The sequence below is a fragment of the Sorex araneus genome, chromosome 6, assembly GCF_027595985.1.
Source record: "Sorex araneus isolate mSorAra2 chromosome 6, mSorAra2.pri, whole genome shotgun sequence".
Lineage (NCBI taxonomy): Eukaryota > Metazoa > Chordata > Mammalia > Eulipotyphla > Soricidae > Sorex > Sorex araneus.
Window position 1 is genome coordinate 80,066,523 of NC_073307.1, and position 26,799 is coordinate 80,093,321.

A 26,799-nucleotide genomic window follows, 5' to 3' on the forward strand; every position below is an offset into this window, starting at 1 on the left:
TGCCTCCTGCAAGGCAAACTTGAACTAGCTTATATGTGTTATTTTCCCACACCTTTCAGGTAAAGAAAGGATTATCTGCTATCAGATGTTTATATACATCATTCCTGATTGTCACCTGCTGAATTTGTTTCTCTAAGAATAGAACACAATGAATAACCTAGATGGAAATTTAAACATGTGTAGATATACAGTTTATGACAGGGTATCTAAGAATATGCATGAAAACAGGAGAAGTTCTTCTACAAATGGCCCTGCGGTGGGGGGCGGGGAGTTCAGCTTAAACTGGGATTCCGAGAATGAGTCTAAACATCACACTGCCAGTATTGGGATATCCTGGGTTACAGTCAGCCCAGAGCCGTTTGCAGAAGAAAAACTACATTTCCCGGCGACGTCTGCGCGACGAAGGAGCGAGCGAGGGAGGGCGGGAACGGGGCGGGCCTCTGTGTTAAAAGCCTTCCTATTGGAGGAACAAGTCAAAGGGCCGTGTAAACTTGTGTGCGATTGGGCAGATTCCTGGGCGCCCAGTGGCTCGACGACGCGACTTAGTTTAACTTTTGTTTTTCGGTTGGGTTCCCTGACTGCGGCTTAGTGTGGAGTGAGTATGCACTTTCTTTTTCTGCTTAGGGACTGAGGGTGGGGGTCTTGGGAAGATATAAAGCCCCACGAGGTCGAGGGAACGGCCACGCAGTGCCTGGAGAGGGACGCGAACCTGGAATAGTGGGGGGTCCTTAGGAGGACTGGAGGCACGGAGGGGAAGGTTAGCTGCTGCGGAGACCTGGGAATCTGCAGCCCTAGGGAAGCACGAAAGGATGACATGGAAAGACGTCGAAGTTGGACGTCTTGGAGATAAATTCCGGCACCCCCTCACCCCACGCTAGCTTAAGCCTGTATTTTTTTTAACCATTCGTAAAATTAACAAAAAAAAAATCATATCAGAGTTATCGGGATAAATAAAAGAAAAAATGTCATAGCGCTAAACATTGCTAACTTTGGGGGGTGTGGAGGAGCACACCCAGGGGTGCTCAGGGCGCACTCCTGGCCCTGTGCTCAGGGATCACTCGTGTTAGGGCTTGGGATACGCGGGATCGAACCCGGGCTGACCGCGTACAAGGCAAGCGCCCTACACGCAGTACCATCACTGGCCCCACAACGTTAATTGTAAAGTAGACAAATGGAAAGAATAGAAGATAGCCGAAATCCAGGTACATTTTATCGTCTGTTCGTGACCAGGTAACCAAGAACACAGATACAGAGAAAGAATGATGAGTAAGGTGTTGGGTTCCACTGCCGCGGAGAAATAAGGGGAACAGAAAGCTGATGGTTCTCTGATAACTTTTAGAGAATTGCACACGCAATTCTTTTGCTGTTAGAGGAATCTGGAAGATCATTTTGGGTGGAGAGGTTTAGAAAAGAGATAAAGGTGGGTGCCCAAGTGAAAGTGCAGAGGGTAGGGTGTTTGCCTTGCACAGGGCCCTCCAGGGTTGGATCCCTGGCATCCCTGATGGTCCCCCAAATACTGCCAGGAATGATTCCTGAGTGCAGAGCCAGAAGTAACCCTGAGCATCACCCATCACCGGGTGTAACCCCAGAACAAAGAGATAAAGATGACTTCAGGAGCAATAACCAGAGTCATTAAAAGTCATTAAGTCATTCAGCCCTTCATGGAGCAAAGATCCACACCTGGAGACACTCAGGGTTGATACTACTGGTTGACACTCAGGTGGTGCTTGGGGGACCGTATGTGTTGGTGGGAATCAAACCTGGTCAGCTGTGAGCAAGGCAGTACTAAAGAGCCAGAGCACTGAGACACCCCTCACTCTAATAAGCCGATGATGATGATGTTGGAGAGGGAATCAGGCTATACAGCCTTACTGTTGCTTTTCTTTTCCTGGCTCTGATCATTCCCAGTTGCTGTGTATTTGACTGGTATGCAGAGGACAACATGAACTCTACTCCGAAACGTACCCCTGTCTGCCGAAAGTAAGTCACGTGCTCATTTTAAAATTTCTGATTTTGAGACTTCTCTAACCCCACTGCAAGTTTAACCTGGAGCCTTCAGGGAAACTCATTCTCGCCAGGAGTGCAGCTGAAGAACCAACAGCCCGTCTCTCTTTGGGAAAGGCCAGCCACTTTGATCAGGCGCACAGTGTAGCCTGTGTCCCTATAATGGGACACAGAGCAGGGAGGGAAGAAGGGGACACCTACTTGACCAGCTACACCAGCCCCCCAGCCATGGTGATCAGTAGGGTGACATAGCACAGTCCCATGGCGCTGCATCTAGGACTTCCAGGCGTGGGAAGCATGCTTCCACACTCTGGGTTTGAAATCTACTGGACCTTATTTCACTCTTCTTTTTTTTGTTTTCCTTTTCCAGTTTTTTTGCATCCAGCAGTGTTCAGGGCTTACCCATTCCTGGCTCGCTCCTGGCAGTGCTTGAGGGACCCTGTGCCGTGCTGGGGATTGAACCAGGGTCAGCTACTTGCCAGGCAAGCACCCTGCCCCCCTGTATTATCTCTCCAACCCATAGACTTTTAGTTTTCATTTTAGCCTAGGGTCCGTTTGAATATTCTGTTTGTACTCACTAAAAATGAAAAGAGTGAGGGACCTCAGGGAAATAACTCAAAGGTTATTGGTACATGCTTTTATGCAGGTGGCAGGGTTCAATCCACAGCATTATATGGTCTCCCACATACCATTGGGAGTGACCTCTATGCTGTCTTTCAGGTGTGACCCAGAACTGAAGCAAAGTGCTGTTAGTCTAGGGATGGCTCAGCAGCAAAATGCCTGCGTTGCACTCTTGAGATCTGAGTTCATTCTATGGCAACACACACACACACACACACACACACACACATACACACACACACACACACACACACACACACACACACACACACACACACACACACACACATAGAGCACAGACTTTACTGAATCTAAGGCTATCTCCAGGCTTCTGGTGTATAGTCTTTTCATTCAACTGTGTGTGTGTGTGTGTGTGTGTGTGTGTGTGTGTGGTTATATTGTGAAGTCAAGCTGGTTTAATTTCCAAGTGAGGCTTTCTCCACTTCTGCATTGTTTTCTTTTTATTTATTTATTTTTTAAAAAATACACCATACCCAGTGCCGTTCAAGGCTTACTCCTGGCTCTATGGCCTCCTGGCATAGATCACTCCTAGCAGTGCTTAGGGACACATGTTTGGTGCCAGAGATTTAACTGGAGTCAGCTGCATGCAGCAAACTCCTTTACCACTGTACTATCTCTTCAAGCTCCTAGCTTTTATTATCTTAAGTTTCTTAGTTTTCTAAAAGCAAATGAACAAACAAAAGTCTTCTGTGGTCTTTGATTGGCCTTTAATCGTATCTAGTTTTGGTTTGTATAAATTGGATGTCTCCAGTGCTAGAAATTAGTATCTGATTTTGTTGTGTGGTTAGTAACTAGGTTTTTGTTTATTTGCTTGGATAGTTGGTTGATTTTTGAGTTATGCCTGGCGATGTTCAGGGATTACTCCTCGTTCTGCACTTAGGAATTACTTCTGGTGGTGCTCAGGGGATCATATGGGGTGCCAGCGATTGAACACTGGTTGCCCACGTACAAGACAAACGCCCTACCCACTGTACTATTGCTCCTGCCTCTTCATTATTTTTTAAATACAAGCCTTGTATTTATCATAATCTTTCTAAATAATTTTACCACTTATAGGTTGTGGAGATAGTATTGGTTTGTTAAGGCACATGTCTTGCATGCAGCCTACCCTAGTTTAAATCCTGGCACCACATGGTTCTCCAAGCACCACTGCGAACAACCCCGAAACACTGCTAGTACGACCCAAATGACCTTCCACCAAATAAAACTTAAATAAATAAAAATTTTACCAAATAACCCTAAAAATAAGTTGTTTCAGTTTGTAAGTTCCAAATTTCAATAAATGGAAATATCTAAATACATGAGGAAAATATAGGCAGAATGCTCCAAGACCTAGACCTCGAAGGAATCTTCAATGATATGCCAGTTGGAAAAGGTTACAGATTCAAAACTAAGCAAGTGGGACTACCTCAAACTATAAAGTTTCTATATGGCAAAAGAAACAAAGGCTAAAGCTGAACAAGAGCTTACTGATTGGGAGAAAGTGTTTACACCCAACATATCAGATGAAGGGTTGATTTATAACATACTCACAAAAATCAACCAAAAAGATATCTAAAACCCCACTAAAAAAAATGGGGAGAGGAAATGAATACGGACTTCTTTGAGGAAGCCTAATGGATGGTCAATAGGAACATGAAAAAATGCTCATCATCGCTAAAAATGCTCCTCATTTTCTGATAGTAGTTAGGGAAACCTAAGTCAAGACAACAATGAGAGATCATCTTACACCACTGAGAATGGCACATATCAAAAATACTGGGAATAATCTCTGTCGGTGGGGATGTGATGGAAAAGGAACCATCATCCACTGCTGGTGGGAATTCTGTCTTATTCAACTGCTAAATTTTTGGGCAGTTTGACATCTCTGCAGAGCTCAGCCATGAGGCGGTGGACCAGGCCTTGGGCATGGAGGCAGCTTTAGGGGTGTGACGTGGCCCGCCCCTTTGCGAGATTGCCCCAGAAGGCTCAGTAGGGGACTGGTGTATCTAAAAACATTTTTGCAGGTAGTTGAACTCTTTCAGGATTTATTCATGAGTCTCTGACTGGCTGATCAGTGAGCTTACATGACGGTGCCGGTGGGACACAGGTGTGACTTCCAGAAGTATCTGGGGTGGGGGTTGCCCGCTTCAACTCCACAAAGGCCCAGAATGAACCACTTTTTTTTATTTTAAAAACTATAATGTGTGTCGTAAATGTTCAGACAGCTTAATGAGTGTGTGACCTTTCTGATTTCTCATAGGGTGGCGGTTGTCCACAAACATGGAGCTGCCTGTGGCTCGGGAGGTTCCGCCAGGCCCAGGAGAGTGTCCATCTCAGAATCCGTGGATTTAACACCGTTGCCTTCTGTCAAAGAACGCTTGGCCATCCTCCACCCTTCGAAGGAGCTTCTGGAATATTATCAGAGGAAGATGGCTGAGTGTGAGGCAGAAAATGAGCACCTGTTAGAGAAACTGGAGCTCTACAAGGAATCTTGTGAAGTACAGGTGCAGAAATGACATTTGCCCTTGACACTCCGGTGAAGTGTTGATAAATGAAGTGCCAGCTTGTATCACAAGCAGATATTTGGTTGATTGGTTTTAGGGCCACACCCTGCCATGCTAAAGACTTAACTTCTGGTTCTGTTCTAAGAGATCACTCCTGGAAGTGCTTGAGGGACAGTATGGGGTACCAGGAATCAAACCCGGGTCAGTCATGTGCAAGGCAAGCATCCCACCTGGTGTACTATCTGTCATTCTCATTTTATTTATTTATTTATTTATTTATTTGGGATACCAGATATTTTATACCCCCCAATTTTGAAAAAAAAAAAAATGTGCTTCTACCCCAGTTCACCTAACCATCCTTTGGGCCTCTCATTGACTCATAGTCCCCCAAACTGAGCCATTTCTAAAATCTCAATTTTTTTGGGGGGGGGTGGCTGTGTAGAGTGGAGGGAGGTTGTTTTGGGCCATACCCAGTAGTGCTCAGGGCTTACTCCTGACTCTGCTCAGGGATCACTCGTGGTGAAACTCAGAAGATCATATGTGGTGCCAGGAATCGAACCCGGGTGGGCTGTGTGCAAGGCAGGCGCCCTACCTCCTGTGTTATCATTCTGATCTGAAGTTTGACTCTTTTTTGTTGTTTTTGGTTTGGGGTCATACCCAACAGTGCTCAGGGATTCCTTCCCCTCAGTGCTCAGGGCACCATGCAGTGCAGGCCTCTCACAGACAAGGCATGCTCTCATCACCTTCATTTTTACCTGCATCAGTTCTTTACCGTTCAGGTTCCTGGGCCGGAGAGATGCCTCAAAGGTCTGGACTTCAGGATCCACAGGCTTGATCTCTGTCACCACACTGTCTCCCCAGCACCTCTGATTGGGGCCCCAATTCAAAAGCAGCTAATTCCTGGTATAACCTTTTGGACAGAACTTGCCTTGCATGCATGAGACCTGGGCTTGTTCCCTGGCATGTTTGCTGGCTGCCAGGACTTCTCTAAGCATGGGGGTTGGGAGGTGGCTGCCTGTCCCAGTCGCAGAAGATCCCAGAGTTCGCAGCCTGAGTGCCAGGGTGCCTTCGCGGTTGGGCGTCTCTGCAGAGAATGTTAGTGGGGTGGGAGAGTTGAGCCCTTGGCGTGGCTGCAGCTTGGCCCTGGCAGGGCGGGACAAAGCCTGGCCCCCTTCTGAGGGCTCCTCAGAGTTTTCAGACGGGGGGACTGGTGTGCCTGTGAATTTTAGCTGCTTGCTCGCTCCTTTAGTTGTGAGTCGGGAGCAGGACCAGCGTGAGTCAGCGTGGTGGCCTCTGCGGGCCTCATTTTGTAGCTCTGGAAGTCAATTTTCTGGACTAGAAATATAGCTCAATAGGCCGGAGCACGTCCTTTGCCTGCGGGAGGGTGGGGTTCAGTTGCTGGCATTGTTAGGTACCCCCAGCACGGTGAGTTGCAACCCCGGAGTACTGAGCTGGGAGTAGTCCCTGAACCCCTTTTTATTTTATTTTTTATTTTTTTTTATTTTCTTTTTGGGTCACACCCGGTGAATCACAGGGGTTACTCCTGGCTCATGCACTCAGGAATTACTCCTGGTGGTGCTAGAGAGCCATATAGGATGCTGGGAATCGAACCCGGGTCGGTCGCGTGCAAGGCAAATGCCCTACCCGCTGTGCTATTGCTCCAGCCCCTGAACCCCTTTTTAAATAAAATAGAGTCAGGTGTCTGCCAAGCTATAGTTTTTATTTGATTCCTGTTTGGTGAAACCACTTTCAGTACTGACTCTGCCACGTTCGATAAAAGGGAACTCCAGTGAAGCTTTTTAATTACCTTCCCCGCAGCATAAACTGGAATGGGATTTGCAGCAGAGGGAGGAAGAGATGGCCGAGCTGCAGAAGGCGCTCAGCGATATGCAGGTCTGCCTCTTCCAGGAGCGAGAACACGTTTTACGCCTCTACTCGGAAAATGACCGACTGAGAATCAGGTGCAAAATGGTTGGGTACTGTAGCACTGTCGTCCCTTTGTTCATTGATTTGCTTGAGCGGGCACCAGTAATATCTCCATTGTGAGACTTGTTGTTACTGGTTTTGGCTTATCGAATACGCCACGGGGAGCTTGCCAGACTCTGCTGTGCAGGCGGGATACTCTCGGTAGCTTGTTGGGCTCCCCAAGAGGGACAGAGGAATCGAACCCGGGTCGTCCATGTGCAAGGCAAACGCCCTACCCACTGTGCTATCACTGCAGTCCAAAATGGTTGGGAACATTCCTAAATTCTATACATCTGAGGTCAGTCTCAGTATTGTCCTCCCGAAACCCACTGTGAGGAATTTGTGCCTGCAGGATGGTTAATGCTGACCTCTCGGTAGTAATAGGAACAGCTTTGGGACGAGGGCGACTTTGAACTGGGGTGGGGAGCAGAGGAGTTAGTCAGCCCTGCAGGGACCTCTGGATTCTTGGACCATTTTTCAGAGGCAAAGGGAGTCCTACTTCTGTGCCTCACAGTGATCAGTCCTGGATACTGGCAATTACTAGGAGGTGGGGCAGGGGTGGGGGCACTGTTATTGGGGAGTAGCAGCCACCTTCAGGTAAGGTAATTTCTGAACCAGGTCATCTTCCGAGCAGCCGTTACAACACATTTTTTTTTAAACTGTGGTTGGATGTACATAGCAGAAAATTTTGCCCTTTTAATAATTTTAAAGTGTATATTTCAGTGGCATTAAGTACACTCACATTTTGTGTGGGCAGCCATTCAGCTACTCCCTGTGAAACTTTTCGTCATTTTATAGTGAAACTATGCGTCCCTGAACCAGTTACTCCCTGCCCATCCCAAACCCCTGAGAGCCACAGTTCAATGTTTTTGACTAATGTAGGTATCTCATGAAAGTGGGGTCACAAAAAAGAATTAGCTTTTTGTGTCTGGCTTATTTCACTTAGCATAATGTTTTCAGGATTCACTCATGTACTGAATTATGGCATGTATCTGAATTTGGTTGCTTTTCAAAGCCCAGTAGTTTTCCATTATATGTACATGTCATGTTTTGTTTATCCATCTGTCCATTGACGGGCATTTGAATTGTTGCTAACCCATTAAGTATGATGTTTGCTGTAGGTTTTTGATGCAAGGCTTTTATTTTATCATTTTTTTTCCTTCTGTTTCTAATTCGTTGGATTTTCTTTTTCTTTTTTTTTTTGCTTTTTGGGTCATACCTGGTGATGCACAGGGGTTACTCCTGGCTCTGCACTCAGGAATTGCTCCTGGCGGTGCTCAGGGGACCATATGGGATGCTGGGAATCGAACCCGGGTCGGCCTCGTGCAAGGCAAAGGCCCTCCCCGCTGTACTATCGCTCCAGCCCCTTGTTGGATGTTTTAAATCGTGAAAAGGAGTGGAATGTTGCCAAACACTTTTTCTGTATCTGATTATATATTTTTTGTGTTTGTTTAATTTTGTTTGGGGGCCACACCCGGCTATGCCCAAGACTTCCTCCCGGCTCTGCATTGTGGGGTCACTCCTGGTGAGCCCGGGGGAACGTATGAGATTGAACCTGGGTTGGCTGCATCCAAGGCAAGGACCCTACCCATTCTACTATTGCTCTCACCCCCTGATTATATATTTTCTTTTGTTTTTCTGTCATTTTGGGTCACACCCGGCGAAGCTCAGGGGTTGCTCCTGTCCCTGCACTCAGAAATTACTCCTAGTAGTGCTCAGAACTATGTGGGATGCCGGGAATTGAACCTGGGTCAGACACGTGCAAGGAAAACGTCCTACCCTCAGTATTATCTCTCCAGCCCTATATATTTTCTATACCTGATGATTGTTTGATTTTTTTCCCCCTTTGTGTTGTAGATTGATTCATTTTCATGTTAGTTATCCTTGACCTTCAATGAATAAATTCCACTGGAATAAGAATTCTTATTCTTATGCGCAGAAAAGTTCTTTTAATATATTGTTGCTGAATTTTGTCTGCTAGCATTTTTGATTTTTGGTCTTTATGTTTGGAGTAAGCTGGCGGCACCACTGTATGTGTGGTGCTGGCACTTGAACCCATGTTAGTTGAGCTAGTACAGCGGGTGGGGCACTATCCAGATTGCTGCTGATGCTGGCCTCGGTACTCCTCAGGGCTATTGGTCTGTAGTGTTTTCTTTCTTTCATTTTTAGGGGCGGGGACACACCTGGGTCTGTGCTCAGGGACCTGCCTCTGATCTGTGTTCAGGGGCCATGTTTGGGTGCTTGGGGAACCATGTATGATGCTGGAATTGGAAGTGGGATCCAAGCCTCATGCTGGGCGGGCACCTCAACCCTTGTGCCATCTCTCAGGCCCTACTTTGTTTTGTCTTTGGCGGGGGGCACACCTAGCAGTGAGCAGGGGCTCTTGGTTATAAATGCCTGGTATTTTGAAAATCAGAGCTAAGGTCAAGATAAATTTATTTTTATTTATTTTTTTATTATTTTATTTTATTTTTGCTTTTTGGGTCACACCCAGCAATGCTCAGAGGTTACTCCTGGCTTTGCACTCAGGAATTACTCCAGGCGGTGCTCAGGGGACCATATGGGGTGCCGGGGATCGAACCCGGGTCGGCCGCGTGCAAGGCAAATGCCCTATCCACTGTGCTATCGCTCTGGCCCCGATAAATTTATTTTTAATTCGAGGTTACTATCATTTAAAAAATAATAACTGTGCAGCTGGAGAGATAGTACAGCAGGTAAGACACTTGTCTCGTATGCTGCTTACCTGAGTTTGACCCCTGGCATCTGATGTGGTCCTGTGAGTAAGCCCCGAGCACTGCCAATAAGGCCTAGTCCCCCGCCCCTCACCCCCAGGTAGTGATAGTGTAAGGGAGATGCTTAAAATAGAAAATTTTGACTTATTCTGAACACAGCATGCTTACTTCCTTTGAGAATTTCAGGGAACTAGAAGATAAGAAGAAGATTCAGAATCTCTTGGCTCTTGTGGGAACAGACACTGGAGAAGTGACCTATTTTTGTAAGGAGCCTCCCCATAAAGTAAGTAATTTGGGAGGTAGTACAGGAAGCATGGTGTTGGGGGGAGATCAGGCAAGGGACCGGAAAGATAGCTCAACTCGCTGAGCACACAGCTGCATGCGGAGGGCCTGGGGTGGATCCTTGGATCCTTAGCGCCACGTGTCCCCTGAGCTCTGCCAGGAGCAACCTCCAAGTTTAGAGTCAGGAGTAACCTCCGAACACTGTAGGGTATGACCCTAAAACGGAAACTACAATAAAACAAAATCAGAGCATTTGTGGTATTTGTTGAAGGAGATAGAGAGTTATCAGAGGCCCGTGCCTACCCGGGTTTTCAAATTATTTTCAAAAGGCTTTGTGGCTTTATTCTTTCTTTCCCTCAAAGTCTTAGGCAGTTGCATTCTTTGCATTATCTCCCTACGGCATGGAGGAGTGGAAGTTTCAGATGAGATTAGTGTGGAAAGGAGCAGACTTACTGTAGAGCAAGTTCCAATATCGAAGTGCCTTTTTAAATCTTGCTTCCACCGATTTGGAAAATTTTCTTATTTAGGTTTTGGGGAGCCACACCCAGCTGTGTGCAGGGCTTCCTCTGGCTCTGCGTGCAGGGATCATGCTGGCAAGGCTTTGAGGATGCCATGATGAACCTGGGTTGTCTGCGCGCACAGCAGAGAGCCTTGCCCTCTGTACTCTCCAGCCCTAGCTGTATGGATTACAAAAGCAATGGATGACCTGTTTTTCCCCCTCGAGATCTATTTTTTCCCCTCGAGTATTACAAATGTTAACGCATTTGTGGTACTAAGCAACATTGGATGTCTTGGGCCAGGGAGGTAGAGTGCAAGTAGAACCGTGCCCGGGAGGCAGGGGACTCTGGGTGGTCCTGGCACTGCATGGCACCCCCATCTTTCTGGGCACCACAGTTTCGGGTGACCCTGATAGCAAAATGTTTATAGTTATCTCCACAGTGAAAAATGAACTAATTTTTTTCTTTTGCTTTTGGGCCACACCCGGGGGTGTTCAGGTCTAACTCCCGGCTCTGTTTAGGGGTCACTCTTCGACAGCTGACTAAGTATCATCCCCATTACTGAGCTGTAGAAATTGAGACTCTGAGCCTTTCTGTTTGTTTGTTTGTTTGCTTGTTTTTTGATTTTGGAGCCACACCCAGCGATGCTCAGGGGTTACTCCTGGCTTTGCACTCAGGAATTAGCCCCGGTGGTGCTCAGGGCGCCATATGGGATACTGGGGATCAAACCCAGGTGACCCTTGTGCAAGGCAAGTGCCCTAACCGCTGTACTCTCTCCAGCCATTTCTGTTATTTTCTAACACTCAGAGCCTGTCTAACCCTAATGCTATTTATTACTTCCCCTACCTCCACCCTGTTTTGCTTTTGCAGTGCTGTGGCTAGAACCCAGACCCTCACACGTACTTTTTTCTTTTTTATTAATTGAGATAACATTTGTTTCCATGACTGTGTGTTTTAGGGGTGCAGATTCACATGTCTTCCGGCCTGGAGAGACAGCGCCACAGGTTGAGTACATGCTTTGCATGCAGGAGGTCCATATTTAATTTAATTTAATTTAATCCCCTATGCCATGGTCCTCTCTACTACTAGTAGGGGCCCTTGCCCCTACTGCTCTCCAATATTTTTTGAGTGTGGCCTTAAAATTAAAAACAAGCTAACTTAACACTTCTTTAGGGCACGTGTTATCATTCCACAGACACCAAGAGACCAATATCCCTTCATCATCACAGTCATCAACTCTGCTTTTCATTCTACACCTCCGCTCCCCCCCCCATGTTAACCATAGGTCTGTAGTCTAAGTGCCAGAGTTTGTTTCTGCTGGTTTTGTCTATTTCTGTACTTGATTGCATGTCTTTCCTAAAAACAGAGTACAGTGATAGTACAGCAGATAGGGTATTTTCTTTGCATGCGGCCAACCTGGGTTCAGTCCCTGAGCTCCCATCTGGCCCCCTGGATCTATGAGGAATGATCCCTGAGCACGGAGCTGGAGCCAGGAATAAGTCCTGAGTGCCACCGGTTATAGCCCCCAAATAAAACCAAACAGATTACAGAAACTTATCTCTGCTGTCTCCCATAACCCTGTGCCCTAGAGCTAGAGCTCATTTTTCATTTATATACAAATTTTGATATGTGTATATATTCTTGCCACGTTCTCATTTCTGTCAGTGGTGCCTCAGTGAGCATCTCTGCATGTTTCTCCGTAAGCAGACTTCTGTGTTTCTGTTACTAAAGGCTCTGGTGGACACAGACCACTTTTTAAAAATTTTTGTTTTTATTTTTTGGCTTTTTGGGTCATACCTGGCAATGCTCAGAGATTACTCCTGGCTCTGCACTCAGGAACCATACCTGGTGGTGCTTGGAGGCCCACATGGGATGACAGGGCTCAAAACCCGGTTGGCCGCACGCAAGGCAAATGCCCTCCCCGCTGTACTGTTGCTCCAGCCCCAAAGACCACTTTTTAAAATGATGTTCTTACAGACATTGCTAAATAACCCAAATTTTTAAAAATTTCTGTCACAACATTTGGTTTTTTCCTTTTGTTATTCTGTCCATTTATCTCATATACAGGACATACCAATTTGACCAGTTTAATTTATGAATGTTTGTAGAACTTAAGCTAAAATATGTAACCTTTCATCTAACCTTCCATTTCATTGAAGCTACAACCTACCTCTTTTTGCTTATGCAGGTCTGGATTGCTCAAAGGACTATCCCGTCTGCAGGTACATCTGAACAGAATGAATCCTCAGCTCCAACAGAAGGTTTGTAATTCCAACTGATGCCAATTTCAAAAACGTAGTTAAATAATTCACATTTGTTCCCCTCTTTTTACAGTGGTAATGTTCATATAATATCTCTGCTGGTCTAAGAGCTTAATGAACGTCCTGAATTATTCAAATAATTAAATTTTATTAGTGCAATTTAAATGTTGCTTATGTTGCTTATTTTAAAAATGATCCTTTTGAAATCTGACTGATAACATCATAACCAAAATGTTTAGATTTTTCATATTCTATATCATTTTTTTATTACATAAGACTTTACAAAGAAAATAGAGCTCTAAAAGAACACTCAGTAGATTGGGTCAAAAAGATAGGCCATGGACTGGAGCGATAGCACAGCGGGTAGGGCGTTTGCCTTGCACATGGCTGACCCAGGTTCGATTCCCAGCATCCCATATGGTCCCCCGAGCACCAGTAGGAGTAATTCCTGAGTGTAGAGCCAGGAGTAACCCTAGAACCAGGAGTAACCCCTGTGCATCGCCAGGTATGACCCACAAAAGAAAAAAAAAAAAAAGATAGGCCAGAGGTTTGCATGCAGGACTCCTGGCTTTGACCCTCAGTACCACATAGTTCCCCAAATACTGCTGGAGCAACCCCAAAGCACTGAGCCTGGAGTATCCGCTGGGTGTAGCCGCCAAGCAAAGCCAAACAAAAAAATACTTAGAAGGAAGATGAATGTTATCCAGATAATGTACTAGCAGAGTTTTCTTGTAGAATTTCTTTAAAGAATTAAGTATATCTTTTTTTTTCTTCCATTTATTTTTTTTTTTGGGGGGGGGGTTTTGGATCACACCCAACGATGCACAGGGGTTATTCCTGGCTCTTCACTCAGGAATTACCCCTGGCGGTGCTCAGGGGACCATATGGGATGCTGGGATTAGAACCCGGGTCGGCCGCGTGCAAGGCAAACGCCCTACCCGCTGTGCTATCGCTCCAGCCCCCCATTTCTTTTCTTATAGGTAGAAGAGAGCAAACTCCCTTGCAAAAATAATACTTGAAAGAAAAGTAAAGGTCTTCATTAACTTGTTTTTCCTGTTTTAGATTCTAAGGTAAACCCCAAAAAACCAGCAATAAAAAAAAAGAAAGAAAATCCTGAGGCTCCCCGGAGAGACATACAATTACTTATCTTACAGGTAAAAAATTATGTTTTGGCATACCAAGTCAGTTTCAATCCACGACCTTTACTTTGTATAACAGACCTTCAGTATCATATGATAAGCATTTCTTACACACGTCTAGGTAGTACATGTTTGTTACGGCTGTTTCAATTAATAGTTGGGTGACACCGGTGATTGCTCAGTGGGTGCATCCAGAAGGGAAGATTGAACCCTGGCCTCCTGCCCATTTAGCTATCTTTCTGGCCCTCACGTGATCATTAGGAATACTACTGGGCCATCAACAGTACTTCTGAGTACTTCAGTACTTCAGAACTACTGTTGGGTTTATTCGGCTAACGTAAGAATATTTACCTAGTAAATTCACTGTGCAGAAGGAATTTCCTTTTGGCACTGGCCTAGGGTAAACGGCGGGAGACATCTGTCTGTATTGGTGATCAGCCTGTGGAATATGGCCACTTATTTAGTGCATGTTCTAAAGTCCTGGAATGTAATGAATGATCACAGCGGGTAGGGTGTTTGCCTTGCATGCAGCCGACCTGGGTTCGATTCCTCCGTCCCTCTCGGAGAGCCCGGCAAGCTACCAAGAGTATTCTGCCCGCACGGCAAAGCCTGGCAAGCTTCCCATGGTGTATTCAATATGCCAAAAAATAGTAACAAGTCTCACAATGGAGATGTTACTGGAGTCTGCACGAGCAAATCGATGAAAAACGGGATATATGTATATATATGTATGTATGTATGTATTTTGGAGCAATAGCACAGCAGTTAGGACGTTTGCCTTGCACATGGCCAACACGGGTTCGATTCCTCCGTCCATCTCGGAGAGCCCAGCAAGCTACCGAGAGTATCTCACCCGCACAGCAGAGCCTGGCAAGCTACCCATGGTGTATTCGATGTTCCAAAAACAGTAACAAGTCTCACAATGGAGACATTACTGGTGCCTGCTTGAGCAAATCGATGAGCAATGGGATGACAGTGATACAGTGATATTTATATCTATATCTATCTATATCTATATCTAGATATAGATATAGATATAGATATCTATATATATTTTTTGGTCTGGGGCTCACACCTAGCTGTGCTCAGGGCTTCCCACTGACTGAGCTCAGGGATCACTCCTTAGTGTTGCTTAGGGGACCATATGGGGTGCTGGGGATTGAACCTGGGTCAGCCATATGTAAGACATGCGCCTTAACCCCTGTACTCTCTCTAGTCCCATGAATCACCCCACAAACTCATACATTATGTAGTAGTTGCAACCGTGATTTTTCATATAGTTGTACTCAGGCTCCTGTTTTTTCTGGAGAAAGGCTTAGACATCATAAGTGGAGACTTACTCTTCAAGCCCGTGTTCGCCCTTGAACATGTATCTCACTTGCTTATCTCTCTCTCTCTTTGCTTGTGGCCTTTTTCTACTCTGTTCTTTCTTGAATGTGTATTTCCTCTCTTTCTCTCCCCTGACAGTCTTCTAAGTAAGTTTCATTCTGTGCACTGGTGAAGGGACAGGTGTTGGAACATTGTATGACTGGAACCCAACCGTGAGCAACTTTATAACAGGGTGTTGCATGGTAGTTTAATTAAAAATTAAAAAAATAATAAGGTATGTACACACACAAAAGAAATAGTAGAGGGGAAAAACCGAGTATGGTAGCCTGAGTGATAGTACAGTGGGTAGGGTGGTTGCCTTGCAGCTGATCCCGGTTTGATCCCTAGCATCCGCTGTCTCTCCCCCATGCCTCTCACCGAGCACTGCCAGGAGTAATTCCTGAGTGCAGAGCCAGGAGTAAACCCCTGAGCACCACCAGGTGTGACCTCAACCCTCCCCCACCAAAAAAAAAAAAAAATTCAATAAAAATTGTCTTGCTTCACTGAAAAAATAAAAAAAGAAAAAAAACTGAAGCGGAAGCAGGAGTGACACCTCGGCCCTGTGGCCTCTCTAGGTGGAAGCCTTGCAGGCTCAGCTGGAGGAGCAGACCAAGCTTTCGAGAGAGCAGCTGGAGGGACTGATGGAGGATAGACGGATTCACATTGAGGAGATACAAGTTCAGCAGCAGCGAAATCAGGAAAGAATCAAAGAACTTACCAAAAAGTGAGTGCTCACGAAAACTGTAACTGATAGACTTTTTTTTTGGGGGGGTCACACCCGGTGATGCACAGTAACTCCTGGCTTTGCACTCAGGAATTACTCCTGGCAGTGCTCGGAGGACCATATGGGATGCTGGGAATCGAACCCGGGTCAGCCACATGCAAGGCAAATGCCCTCCCCGCTGTGCTATCTCTCCAGTCCTCATAACTGATAGATTTTTAAAAATAAAAAAATAGGAGGCGGAATGATAGTACAGTGTTTGCCTAGCATGAGGCCAACCTGGGTTCGATCCCCAGCATCCCATATGGTCCCCCAAACACCACCAGGAGTAACCCCTGAGCATTGCTGGGTATGACCCAAAAGGCAAGAAAAAAAAAGTAACTAAGAGCAACTTGGAAGATCAGGGATGTGGTTGAGTAATAAAGTGCTTGCCTTGCATGCATGCGACCTGGGCTCAATCCCTTCCTCCACAGAAAAGGAAAGAAAAGAAAAGGGAAGGGGGGAGGGGGAGGGGGAATGGAAAAGGAAGAAGCAAGTAAGAGTAGAGAGATAGAGTACAGTGAGCAGGGCACTTGCCTTGAACATGGCCAACCCAGGTTCGATCCCTGACATTTCATATGGTCCCCAAGCACTGACAAAAGGAGAAAACACTATAAGCGATGATGAGAGAGTAGAGATATGGGGGTGTGGGGGAGAACCCCAGACCAAAACAATTTTTTTCTTTTTCTGACCTCCTAATTCCATAACCTGAAATTAACTCAGGAAAACCCTTGTGTCCACGTTGGTGCTTTCTGTCATAGTCTTCATCACACCCAAGAACTGCTGTATGAGAGCACGAAAGACTTTTTGCAACTCAGATTTGAGAACCAAAACAAAGAGAAGTCGTGGATGCTTGAAAGGGACCAGCTGATGTCAACAATTAAGCAATACAAGGCACAGTCTAAGAAGAAAGAAGAGAAAGTTCGAAAAGTCCAGCCAGTCGAGAAGTCTGAGAGCCACCCAAACCACAGTGAATATATTAAGGTAGGGTGGTTTTCTTTGTTTTAACGTTTCAGAGCAATAGTTGGTTTTTCTAGAATGGTTCACAGAACCCAGAGAATGGCCAAGAGCCTCAGACTTACGGCTGGAGAGGACCTTGGGACATCATATGACCGAAAGCATGTTATAAACAGTATTTTGGTTTTGTTTCTGTTTTTTTGGTGGTGCTCAGGGGTTTATTGCTGGTGGGCTTGGGGGCCATGTGGGATGCCAGGGATCAAATGCATGTCAACCACATACAAGGCAAACACTCTGTCCTCTGTACTATCTCTCCAGCCCCTGAAAGCATGTTATAAATAGTACTATAAACTATGGTCCCTAAATTAAAACTGAAGGGAAAAAAAAAGAGTTGTCGGTGCCAGAGCAGTAGCAGTAGTATAGGGGGTTACAGTGGGTAGCATGTTTGCCTTGCACACAGCTGACCTGGGCTCAAGCCCTGGTTCCTCATGTGGTCCCTTGAGTCCTCTGGGAGTGATCCCTGAGCACAGAGGGCTAAGCCTTGAGTACCACTGGGTTTACCCCCCTAATTTTTTTTTAATTGATAAGTAAGTAAAATATCCTGGAATGGGTACCAGGAAAATGGAGGCTATCAAGTGTTTCTAGAGGAATAAAAGAGAGGAAATGATTTGCAGAGAGGTTGGAGGGGACAACCATAGCTACCCTCAGAGGGCTGTAGATAATCCTGTTCTAGTAAAGAAGGTGATTATTGGGCTGGCGAGATAGCACAGCGGGTAGGGTGTTTGCCTTGCACGTGGCTGACCCAAGGTCGATTCCCAGCATCTCATATTGTCCCCCGAGCACCACCAAGAGTAATTCCTGAGTGCATGAGCCAGGAGTAACCCCTGTGCATTACTGGGTGTGACCCAAAAAGGAAAGAAAAAAAAAATAGGTGATTATTTAGTTCTGAACTGCTTTAAAAAATGTACATAAGGAAGCAACATTATCTAAGTTAGTTTTTTTAAAGTTTTTTAGTTTTTAAAAAATTCTGGCTCTTCAGTGGAACGTATATAGTCAGTTTTGTCACTGAGACTTATTGTTACGTTTTTGGACCACACCCAGTGGTGCTTGGGGACCAGACCCGGCTCTGCTCAGGGGCTTCTCCTGTCTCAGTGCTCAGGGCTCATGCCTGGCATTGTGTGGGGACCGTGGATTCCAGTCAGGGTCCTGGCAGCAGCCACATGGTAGGCAAACACCTTAACTTTTATACTATGTTTCCAGTTTGTTTTTTGCTTTTGGGGGGCCATGCCCAGTGGTGTTCAGGCTTGATTCTAGCTCTGCACTCAGGGGTCACTCCTGGTGGGTTCAGGAATCATATATGTGCCAGGGATCAAATCTCCATTTTTTTTTTAATCCCATTTTAAATTATCACTGTGTCACTGTATCACTGTGATCCCATTGTTCATTGATTTGTTCAAGCTGTACCACTAACGTCTCCATTTGTCCCTGTTGCATGTTAGTGTAGCCCAATGGCTTATTGGGGGCTCTTTCAGGATTAGGGGAATGAGGACTATCGTTGTTACTGTTTTTGGCATATCGATTACGCCACGGGTAGCTTGCCAGGCTCTGCCGTCATTTTATTTATTTATTTATTTATTTATTTATTTATTTATTTTTTTGCTTTTTGGGTCACACCTGGCGATGCATAGGGGTTACTCCTGGCTCTGCACTCAGAAATTACCCCTGGTGGTGCTCAGGGGACCATATGGGATGCTGGGAATCGAACCCGGGTCGGCCGCATGCAAGGCAAACGCCCTACCCGCTGTGCTATTACCCCAGCCCCTCTGCCATCATTTTAAATTAAATTTAATTCTTTTTGGTTTGGGGGCCACACACCAGTGTGCTCGGGGCTTACTCCTGGCTCTGCACTTATGGATTACTCTTGCCAGGCTCTTGGGACCATATGGGGTGCTGGGAATTGAATCTGGTTGGCCGTGTACAGGGCAGGCTCCATAGCTCCATAGCTGCTCTCACTCCAGCCCCAAATCTCTGCTTCCCCCTCCCGCCCCCCCCCCTTTTTAAAGACAGACTTTGGGAATGTATTCTGGGGCTGGAGATAGTATAGCATGTACGGTGCTTGCTTGGCACACAGCTGATCCAGGTTTGATCCCCAGTACCTCCTGTAGTCCTTTGAGCCCCCTAAGAATGACCCCTAAGCACAGAGCTGGGGGTAAGCCCCAAGCACTTCTGGGTATGGCCCAGAAACCAAAAGAAGAAGAAACAGGAATGAGTCCTAAGCATATATTGGACGGTTTTCTCACAGTATGTCTCCTGACTACCATTTTGTGTTTTGGGCCAACACCTGGTGGTGCTCAGGGGCTTTGGTGCTGGGGGTCCCTGTCATGATGGCGAGCAAACCCCGCCTGCTTCTTGCTCCGCCCTTGGAGCCATCTCCCTGCCCGTGTTTGTAAATTTTATGTATTATTGCTTTGACAGAGGCTTGAACTCTGCCCCACAGTGCTCTGGGGCTATTTCTGACTTTGTGCCTAGGCGTGACCCCTGGCGATGCACGGGGAACCATATGTGATGCCAGAGATTCTAACTGGGATTGGCAGGTTTCAAGGCAAGGACTTAAGCCCTGTACTATCTCTCCCAGTTTTCTTTTTTTAAAAGTGTCTTGGGCTGAGGAGATGGTACAGTGTCTTGTATGCGGATTACCTGGGTCTGATCCCCAGCATCCCTTATCCCTGACCACCACCAGGAGTTATTTCTGAGAACAGAGCCAGGAGTCATGTCTGAGCATTTTCAGGTGTGGCTCCCAAACAAACAACAAGAACAACAAATAAACCGCAAAGGTTTCTGTGCTTACCTTAGAAAGTAGGGCTAAGAGAATCCTCTAGAAATAGAGGTATTTCAGATTTTTTTCTGAAGTCCCTTGCTATCTTTTTCTCACTCTGTGCTACTGGAAATTCCTTCTTAAAATTTGCATTTCTTTTACCCATGCTCTGTATAACCTGCATGGTAGAACTGAGTCTTAACATTTCCCCCTTCCTGTCCTGTAGTCCCTGAAGGAAAAGATCCTACAAGAGAAAAAGCTCTCCAACATGTACCAAGAGCAGTGCATTTCCCTAGAAGAAGAACTCGCCCGAATTCGTGAGGAAGAGGGAGCAAGGAGAGAGATCTTTAAGGTAGAAATAATTCTCTCCAGGGGGCTGGACCAATAGTACGGTGGGGAGGGCGTTTGCCTTGCACACGGCCGACTTGGGTTCGATTCCCGGCATCCCATATGGTCCCCTGAGCACCACCAGGAGTAATTCCTGAGCGCAGAGCCAGGATTAACCCCTGAGCATCGCCGGGTGTGACCCAAAAAGAAAAATAAATAAATAAATAAATAAATTCTCTCCTACTTCTGAAGGAATGGAAGGGACTTTTCTCTTTCGGGGGATGCTTTCCTCATCTTTGTGAATGCCTTGCGGTTTAGGATCGAAGTGTCAAGATGGGGAAGCGCTTACAAACAATGACCAAACGCTATGAGGCCTTAGAGACACGTCGGGTCTTGGAAGTAGAAGGCTTTAAGACGGATATAAAGGCTCTCCAGAAGAAGCTGAAGGACTTGGAGCAGATGCTCTATAAGGTAATTGCTGAGGGACAGAGGGAGGGAGTGCAAGAGGAAACATGGGCAGAAAGACAGGACCTGGGCACATCACTCTCCTTTATGTCTCTCTGAGTTGGCTTAGCAGGGAAACAGTAAAAGGCCGAAATGGTTGAGTGACTGTGCTATTATATTTCTAGCTCAGCTTGAACTGAATCGAAATTTTTATTTCCCCCAATTTTAGTGGTAGGTTAAAAGAACTGTGTTGAGGGGCCTGAAGAGATAATCCAGAGCTTAAGGCAATTTGCCTTGCTTAAAGCTGACCTTGGGTGGGGGTTGGAGCCATAGCACAGCAGGTAGGGCCTTTGCCTTGAACGTGGCCAACCTGGGTTCGAATCCCAGCGTCCCATATGGTCCCCTGAGCACCACCAGGAGTAATTCCTGAGTGCAGAGCCAGGAGTAACCCCTGTGCATCGCCGGGTATGACCCAAAAAGCAAAAATAACAAAAATAAAGAAATGAAGCTGACCTTGTTTTTAGTCTGGAACCAATTGTGGTTTCTCAAGCGCTGCCAGAGGTCACTCAGGCAGAGAGCCAGGAGCAGTTCCTGAGTACCACACGGGTGCCCAACCCACACTACCCTCAAAAAAAAAAAAAGAGAGAGAGAAAGAGGGAGAAGTACTGTGCCAGATAGTTCAGAGGTTAATTTACTTTGTTTTTTATTTATTTTTTGGTGGGGTGGTGGGGGAGTCACACTCGGCAGTGTTCAGGACTGACTCCCGGCTCACTCCTGATGAGCTCAGGAGGACCATAATGGATGCCGGGGATGGAACCTGGGTCGGCCATGTGCAGGCAAACACCCTTCCTGCTGTGCTGTCATCCCAGCTGCAGTGCAGAGGCTTAGGCACTTGCCTTGCTTGTGAACAGCCTCAGTTCAGTCCTGAACACAGAGTAGCCCCTGGCCCGAGCCCCCTTCCCCAGCATTGCGACAGAGCCAGGGCAAGAGCCTAGCAGCTGAGCATGCGCTCTGCATGGAGACGAGCTGAGGGTCCCAGTTCTGTCCAGCACCATCTCCCAGCACCACCTGCACAGAGCTGGGAGTAGCTCCCAGCACAGACGAGAAGTAAAAGAACTCTGTTTCACAAAAGAGAAAATAAGCAATTGAATGATAGATAAAGTAAAATTTTTGGATTTAATTCTACTCTGCGTTTGTCTTCCTTTAGTCATTAAAGTAAGCACTGTAGCACTGTCGTCCTGTTGTTCATTGATTTGCTCGAGTGGGCACCAGTAACATCTCCATTGTGAGACTTGTTACTGTTTTTGGCATATTGAATACGCCACGGGTAGCTTGCCAGGCTCTGCCACGTGGGCGGGATACTCTCAGTAGCTTGCCAGGCTCTCTGAGTGGGACGGAGGAATTGAACCCGGGTCAGCCGCATGCATGGCAAACGCCCTACCCGCTGTGCCATCGCTCCGGTCCACTAAAGAAGTAAATTTATTTATCTTATATATCTTAAGTCTCATGTAATGAAGTCAGCGTGGCCTGGCATTTTGGTGGAAGGGGGGGTTGCCACCTTTGTTTCTTTGTTTTGGCTTTGGGGCCACACCTGATTGTGCTCAAGAATACTTGGGGCCATCTATAATTCCAGGGATTGAGCCCAGGTCAGCTGAGTTCATGGGAAGTACCTTATCCACTGTACTATGTCTCAGACCCCTACCTGGCCTTTCTGACTGAGGGCTGCCCCCTTGGCATATTTCAGAATTATTTCTCTCTTTCCTCCAATCTCTAGGTCTCGCTTAATGAACAGGCGAACAAGGATCTTGCCATTCTGTGTGAAATGCGGAACAGCAACAAACGGGCCCATAAGATCCAAGGCGAACTGAAGAACCTCAAGTTCAAGTTATTCGGTCTGGAGAATGAACTGAGGCTCTGTTGATATTTACTTTTACAAATGACTCTCATCTGGAATAGGTCGGCGTCTGACACCTGCGAGAAAGTTGTTTTCCGCGTCTCTGGTCTGTTGTCGGAACTGGGTGAAGAGTGGCACAGTGCAGAAAGCCTTTCTTGGTCGCTAAGCTCTTGTCAGTTTTGCTGTTCTGTCAGCCTCTTTGTTGTGGTCATGGATTATCTGACCGCAGATCTGGATTATCACCTGAACTACTTAGAGATTTTCTTACATTATCTCCCCCATGTTAATGATCATTTCAGTTTTAAGACAGAAACAACAACAAAAACTTAGAAAGAAAGTGTTTTTGCTATGAGCTTAGCTGAGTGTCACTAGGGAGGACATTTTTCCCTAAAGGGCAGGAGACATCCACTGAGGTTGCTTTTCTCACCTGCAGAGGGAAAAGGCAGCATTTTGTATCACAGGGGACTCTGGCCAGGCAGTGAATTTGGCTTTGTTCAGTCATCTGCCCTAGGGCCTAAATTACTTTTACCGCACCCATCTCAAGAAGTGTCACCAGGGGGCACTAGAGACCGTGGTTTTAAGCAAAATGTTCATCTAGGGAAATGAAAGGTGCCTCAATTTTTCAATAAAATATGCTGTTAAAAATTCTTCGAGTGTTGCAGTCATTTTCTGTTAATACCACATTTGTACTTTATAAGGACTCAGCTTATAAAGTTGTTCTCTGCATTTCATAAATTTAGGATTTCAGAGGCCACAGAGTGCAGTGGATAAGGCACTTGCCTTGCAGATGGCCAACCTGGGTTTGATCCCTAGAAACCAGATGGTCTCCCGAGCAAGTGTGATCCCTGAGTGCAGAGCCAGGAGTCAGCCCTGAGGACAGCCAGATGTGGTCCAAAAACAAGTTTTTCTAGGTAAGGCCTTGGAAGTCATTTGTTGATAAGGCAGCAGAAGTGATGACACTAAAACTTTGTCCTCCTTTCCACCCTCTGTATACACTGGCTGAGGCAGGGCTGGGGGTGGGACAAAGGAATCACTCCTGGTTCTGCACTCAGAAACTACTCCTGGTGCTGCTCAGGGGACCATGGGATGTCAAGGATCAAGCCTGAATTGGCCATGTGCAAGGCAAACACCCTACCCGCTGTCTTATCACTCTGGCTGCTGTATCCTTTTTTTTTTTTTTTCAGAGGCAAGTTCCTATGCATTTGGTGTAACATAATTGTGTAAGTAACTGGACAAGCTCTGGGAAGTCAGTCTTAGTGGAGCACCATTCTGATTTCTCCAGGACAAAAGAAAGAACTCACATCATCATATTTGTGATAAGAAATCTGGTGATACACTCAGGCCGAGCATCACCCACAAGTGCACCTTGTGGCCACAAATGCAGCCACACAATACTTCAAACCACATATTCTACCCATACTCCAGGACTACTGCGCCACATTTGACAGAGTGCAAAGTAGGAGACGACCAATCTTAGAGGGAAATATACGTTTTTACACACACACACACACACACACAAAACACACAAGGCTCAACCTTTAACAACATGTTAGTGATCTCTTATAGAAGGGCTTAATGGCCTCTGGGCGAAATACAACAATCCTCACACTCTTTCCTCTAAGGATACTTTTTATAGCATTCTCAGCAGATTTTCATAACAATACAAAATATATTATTTCGGTTCTGCTTTGTGGCAGGGATTTGGGTTCAGGATGGAAACATCTGAAATATGGTGGGAAGGTGTAATGGTGGTGGGATTGGTGTTTGAATATTAAATTAATCAAATATTGTGAACTACTTCATGAAATAAAAATTAAAAAAAAAATCTGGTGATTAGGCCAAAGCAATAGTACAGGGGGTAGGGCATTTGCCTTGCACGTGGCCAACCTGGATTTGATCCCCTGAACACCACCAAGAGTGATCCCTGACCATTGTTGGGCATGGCACAAAAATAAAATTGCTGACAGAGCTCATTTACTCCTTTTGTTATTTTGTATGCTCATGTGTACTTGAACTTGTACATACAAAAAAGAAAAAAGGGATTCTTTTTCATTCCTGCCTTTTTGTTGAGATGACTGGTTCATGGGCACGCTTGGCTGTGGTACTGGCCAGGTGGCCGCAGTCCTTTGGTAGTATAGCTTGCACACGTGCTTGCTGAGAGTCCAACTCCTTTTTCTTGTTGAGTGCTTGCACACATCTGGATGGTGTTCATCCATGCTTGCGAGGGGATGTACTCCCTGGCGGTGGTGCTTGCATGGTTTTTACTTATTTATTTTTAATTTCCATTTTTACCACACTTTGCTTTTTATTTATTTTTTAGTTGAATCATCATGAGATACAGTTACAAAATTTTCATAATTGAGTTTCAGTCAAACAATGATCGAACATCCATCCCTCCACCAGTGCATATTTTCCAACACCCATGTTGGCAGTATCCTTCCCACCCACCACCCACCCCATCCCACCTCCTGCCTCTTTGGCAGGCACCTTCCTTCTTTCTCTCTCTACTTTGGGGCATTATGGTTTGCAATACAGATACCGAGAGGCCATCATGTTTGGTTCTTTGTCTACTTTCAGCATACGTCTTGCATCCCAAGCGATCCCTCCAACCGTCATTGACTTAGCAGTCCCTTCTCCATCCCCACTGCCTTCTCCCCCAGCACATGAAGCAGACTTCCAATCCATGGAGTGATCCTCCTGGCCCATGTCTCTGCTGTCCTTGGGTGTTAGTCTGATATTATGTTATTTTGTATTCTACAAATAAGTGTAGTCATTCTATGTCTGTCCCTCTCTGACTCATTTCACTTAGCATGATACTCTCCATATCCATCCGCTTATAAGCAAATATAAACAAATAATAACCAGTCTACTGCTCAAGAATCACTCCTGGTCAATGCTTGCCACCATATGTAAAGTGGGTATTGAACTGAGTTTGGCTGCATGGAAGACAAGTGCCTTAGTCCTGGTACACTCTTTCCAACCCAAATTTGAAGATAGTTCTGGAGGTCAAAATAGAAATTAGGGGCCTGAGTGATAGTACAGCAACAAGGATGCTTGCTTTGTATATGACTGATCCGGGTTGGATCTTCAGCATCAGCCAGGAATGTTTCCTGAGTGCTGACTATACTTCATGACTTCATCTTTTCTAACAGCTGCATAGTATTCCATTGTGTACAGTACCATAGTTTATTTAACAAGTTGTCTATTCTCGGGCAATCTGTTTCCAGATTCTGGCTATTGTGGACAGTGCTACAATAAACATGCAGGTGCAGATGTCATTTCTACTGTGCTTTTTTACTTCCCCAACATATTTCCAGAAGTGGTATTGCTGGGTCATATGAAAGCTCAATTTCTACTCTTTTTTTTTATTTTTGAGCAATGTCCATATTGTTTTCCAAAAAGGCTGGACCAGTCAGCATTCCCACCATCAATGAATGAGAGTCTCTATCTTCCCACATCAGGACCAGCACTGCTTGTTCTTGTTCTTTCTGATGTGCCGCACAATTTTTAATGGCAACACTCACCTGGGTCATGGGCCTTTTCATTGCAGTGCTCACATGTACCCTGTTGCAGTGTGGCCAGGAATCACTTGTGGTGCTGGGGTCTCAGCAGAATGACCAGGATTATGCTCAGCGCATGCTGGAAACACTAATGACACTTTGCAAGGCTTCTGAGTATTTCTGAATCTCCTGGCTGTTATTTTTCATGATGGTGATGTTACTGTTATATTACAGTGCCAGGGATCAAACTCAGAGCTCCATACAAGCAGATATTTCTTGCATGTATGAGTATGTTATGTATTATTTGACTATGTTATCATTTTGTTTTGAGGGGCCACACGGTGATGCTCAGGGCTTACTCCTGGCTCTGCACTCAGGGATCACTCCTGGAGGAGTTCAGGAGACCAAATGGGACGCTGGAAATCAAATCCAGGTCAATCATATTCAAGGCAAGCACCTACCTGCTGTACTATCTCCAATTTTAGTATATGCTCTGCTGAAGTGAGCACTGACTACTGTACTATCTCTCTGGCCCCCAATATCTAATTTTTCCCATTCATTTTTTTGGCCACCCCCAGTGATGCTCAGGGGTTACTCCTGACTCGGCACTGAGGAATTACTTGTGGTGCTCAGGGGACCATATGGGAGGGATCATATGGAGACCACATTCCAGGGATCAAACCTGGGGCTGCTGTATGCAAGGCAAATGCCCTACCCACTGTGCCA

At 45.8% G+C, this 26,799-nt stretch overlaps 1 protein-coding gene across 1 annotated transcript; it reads left to right on the forward strand.

Moving 5' to 3' along the window:
• Positions 1 to 541: 541 nt before the first annotated feature.
• Positions 542 to 23,180, forward strand: CCDC77 (coiled-coil domain containing 77). The gene is made up of 12 exons (XM_004603974.2): positions 542 to 595; positions 1,909 to 1,980; positions 4,889 to 5,132; positions 6,951 to 7,093; positions 10,016 to 10,112; positions 12,797 to 12,869; positions 13,932 to 14,023; positions 15,952 to 16,100; positions 16,898 to 17,120; positions 20,135 to 20,260; positions 20,554 to 20,706; positions 22,454 to 23,180. The coding sequence occupies exons 2-12, from the start codon at positions 1,943 to 1,945 to the stop codon at positions 22,598 to 22,600; spliced, it is 1,485 nt and encodes a 494-aa protein (XP_004604031.1). The 5' UTR covers positions 542 to 595; positions 1,909 to 1,942; the 3' UTR covers positions 22,601 to 23,180.
• Positions 23,181 to 26,799: the final 3,619 nt, after the last annotated feature.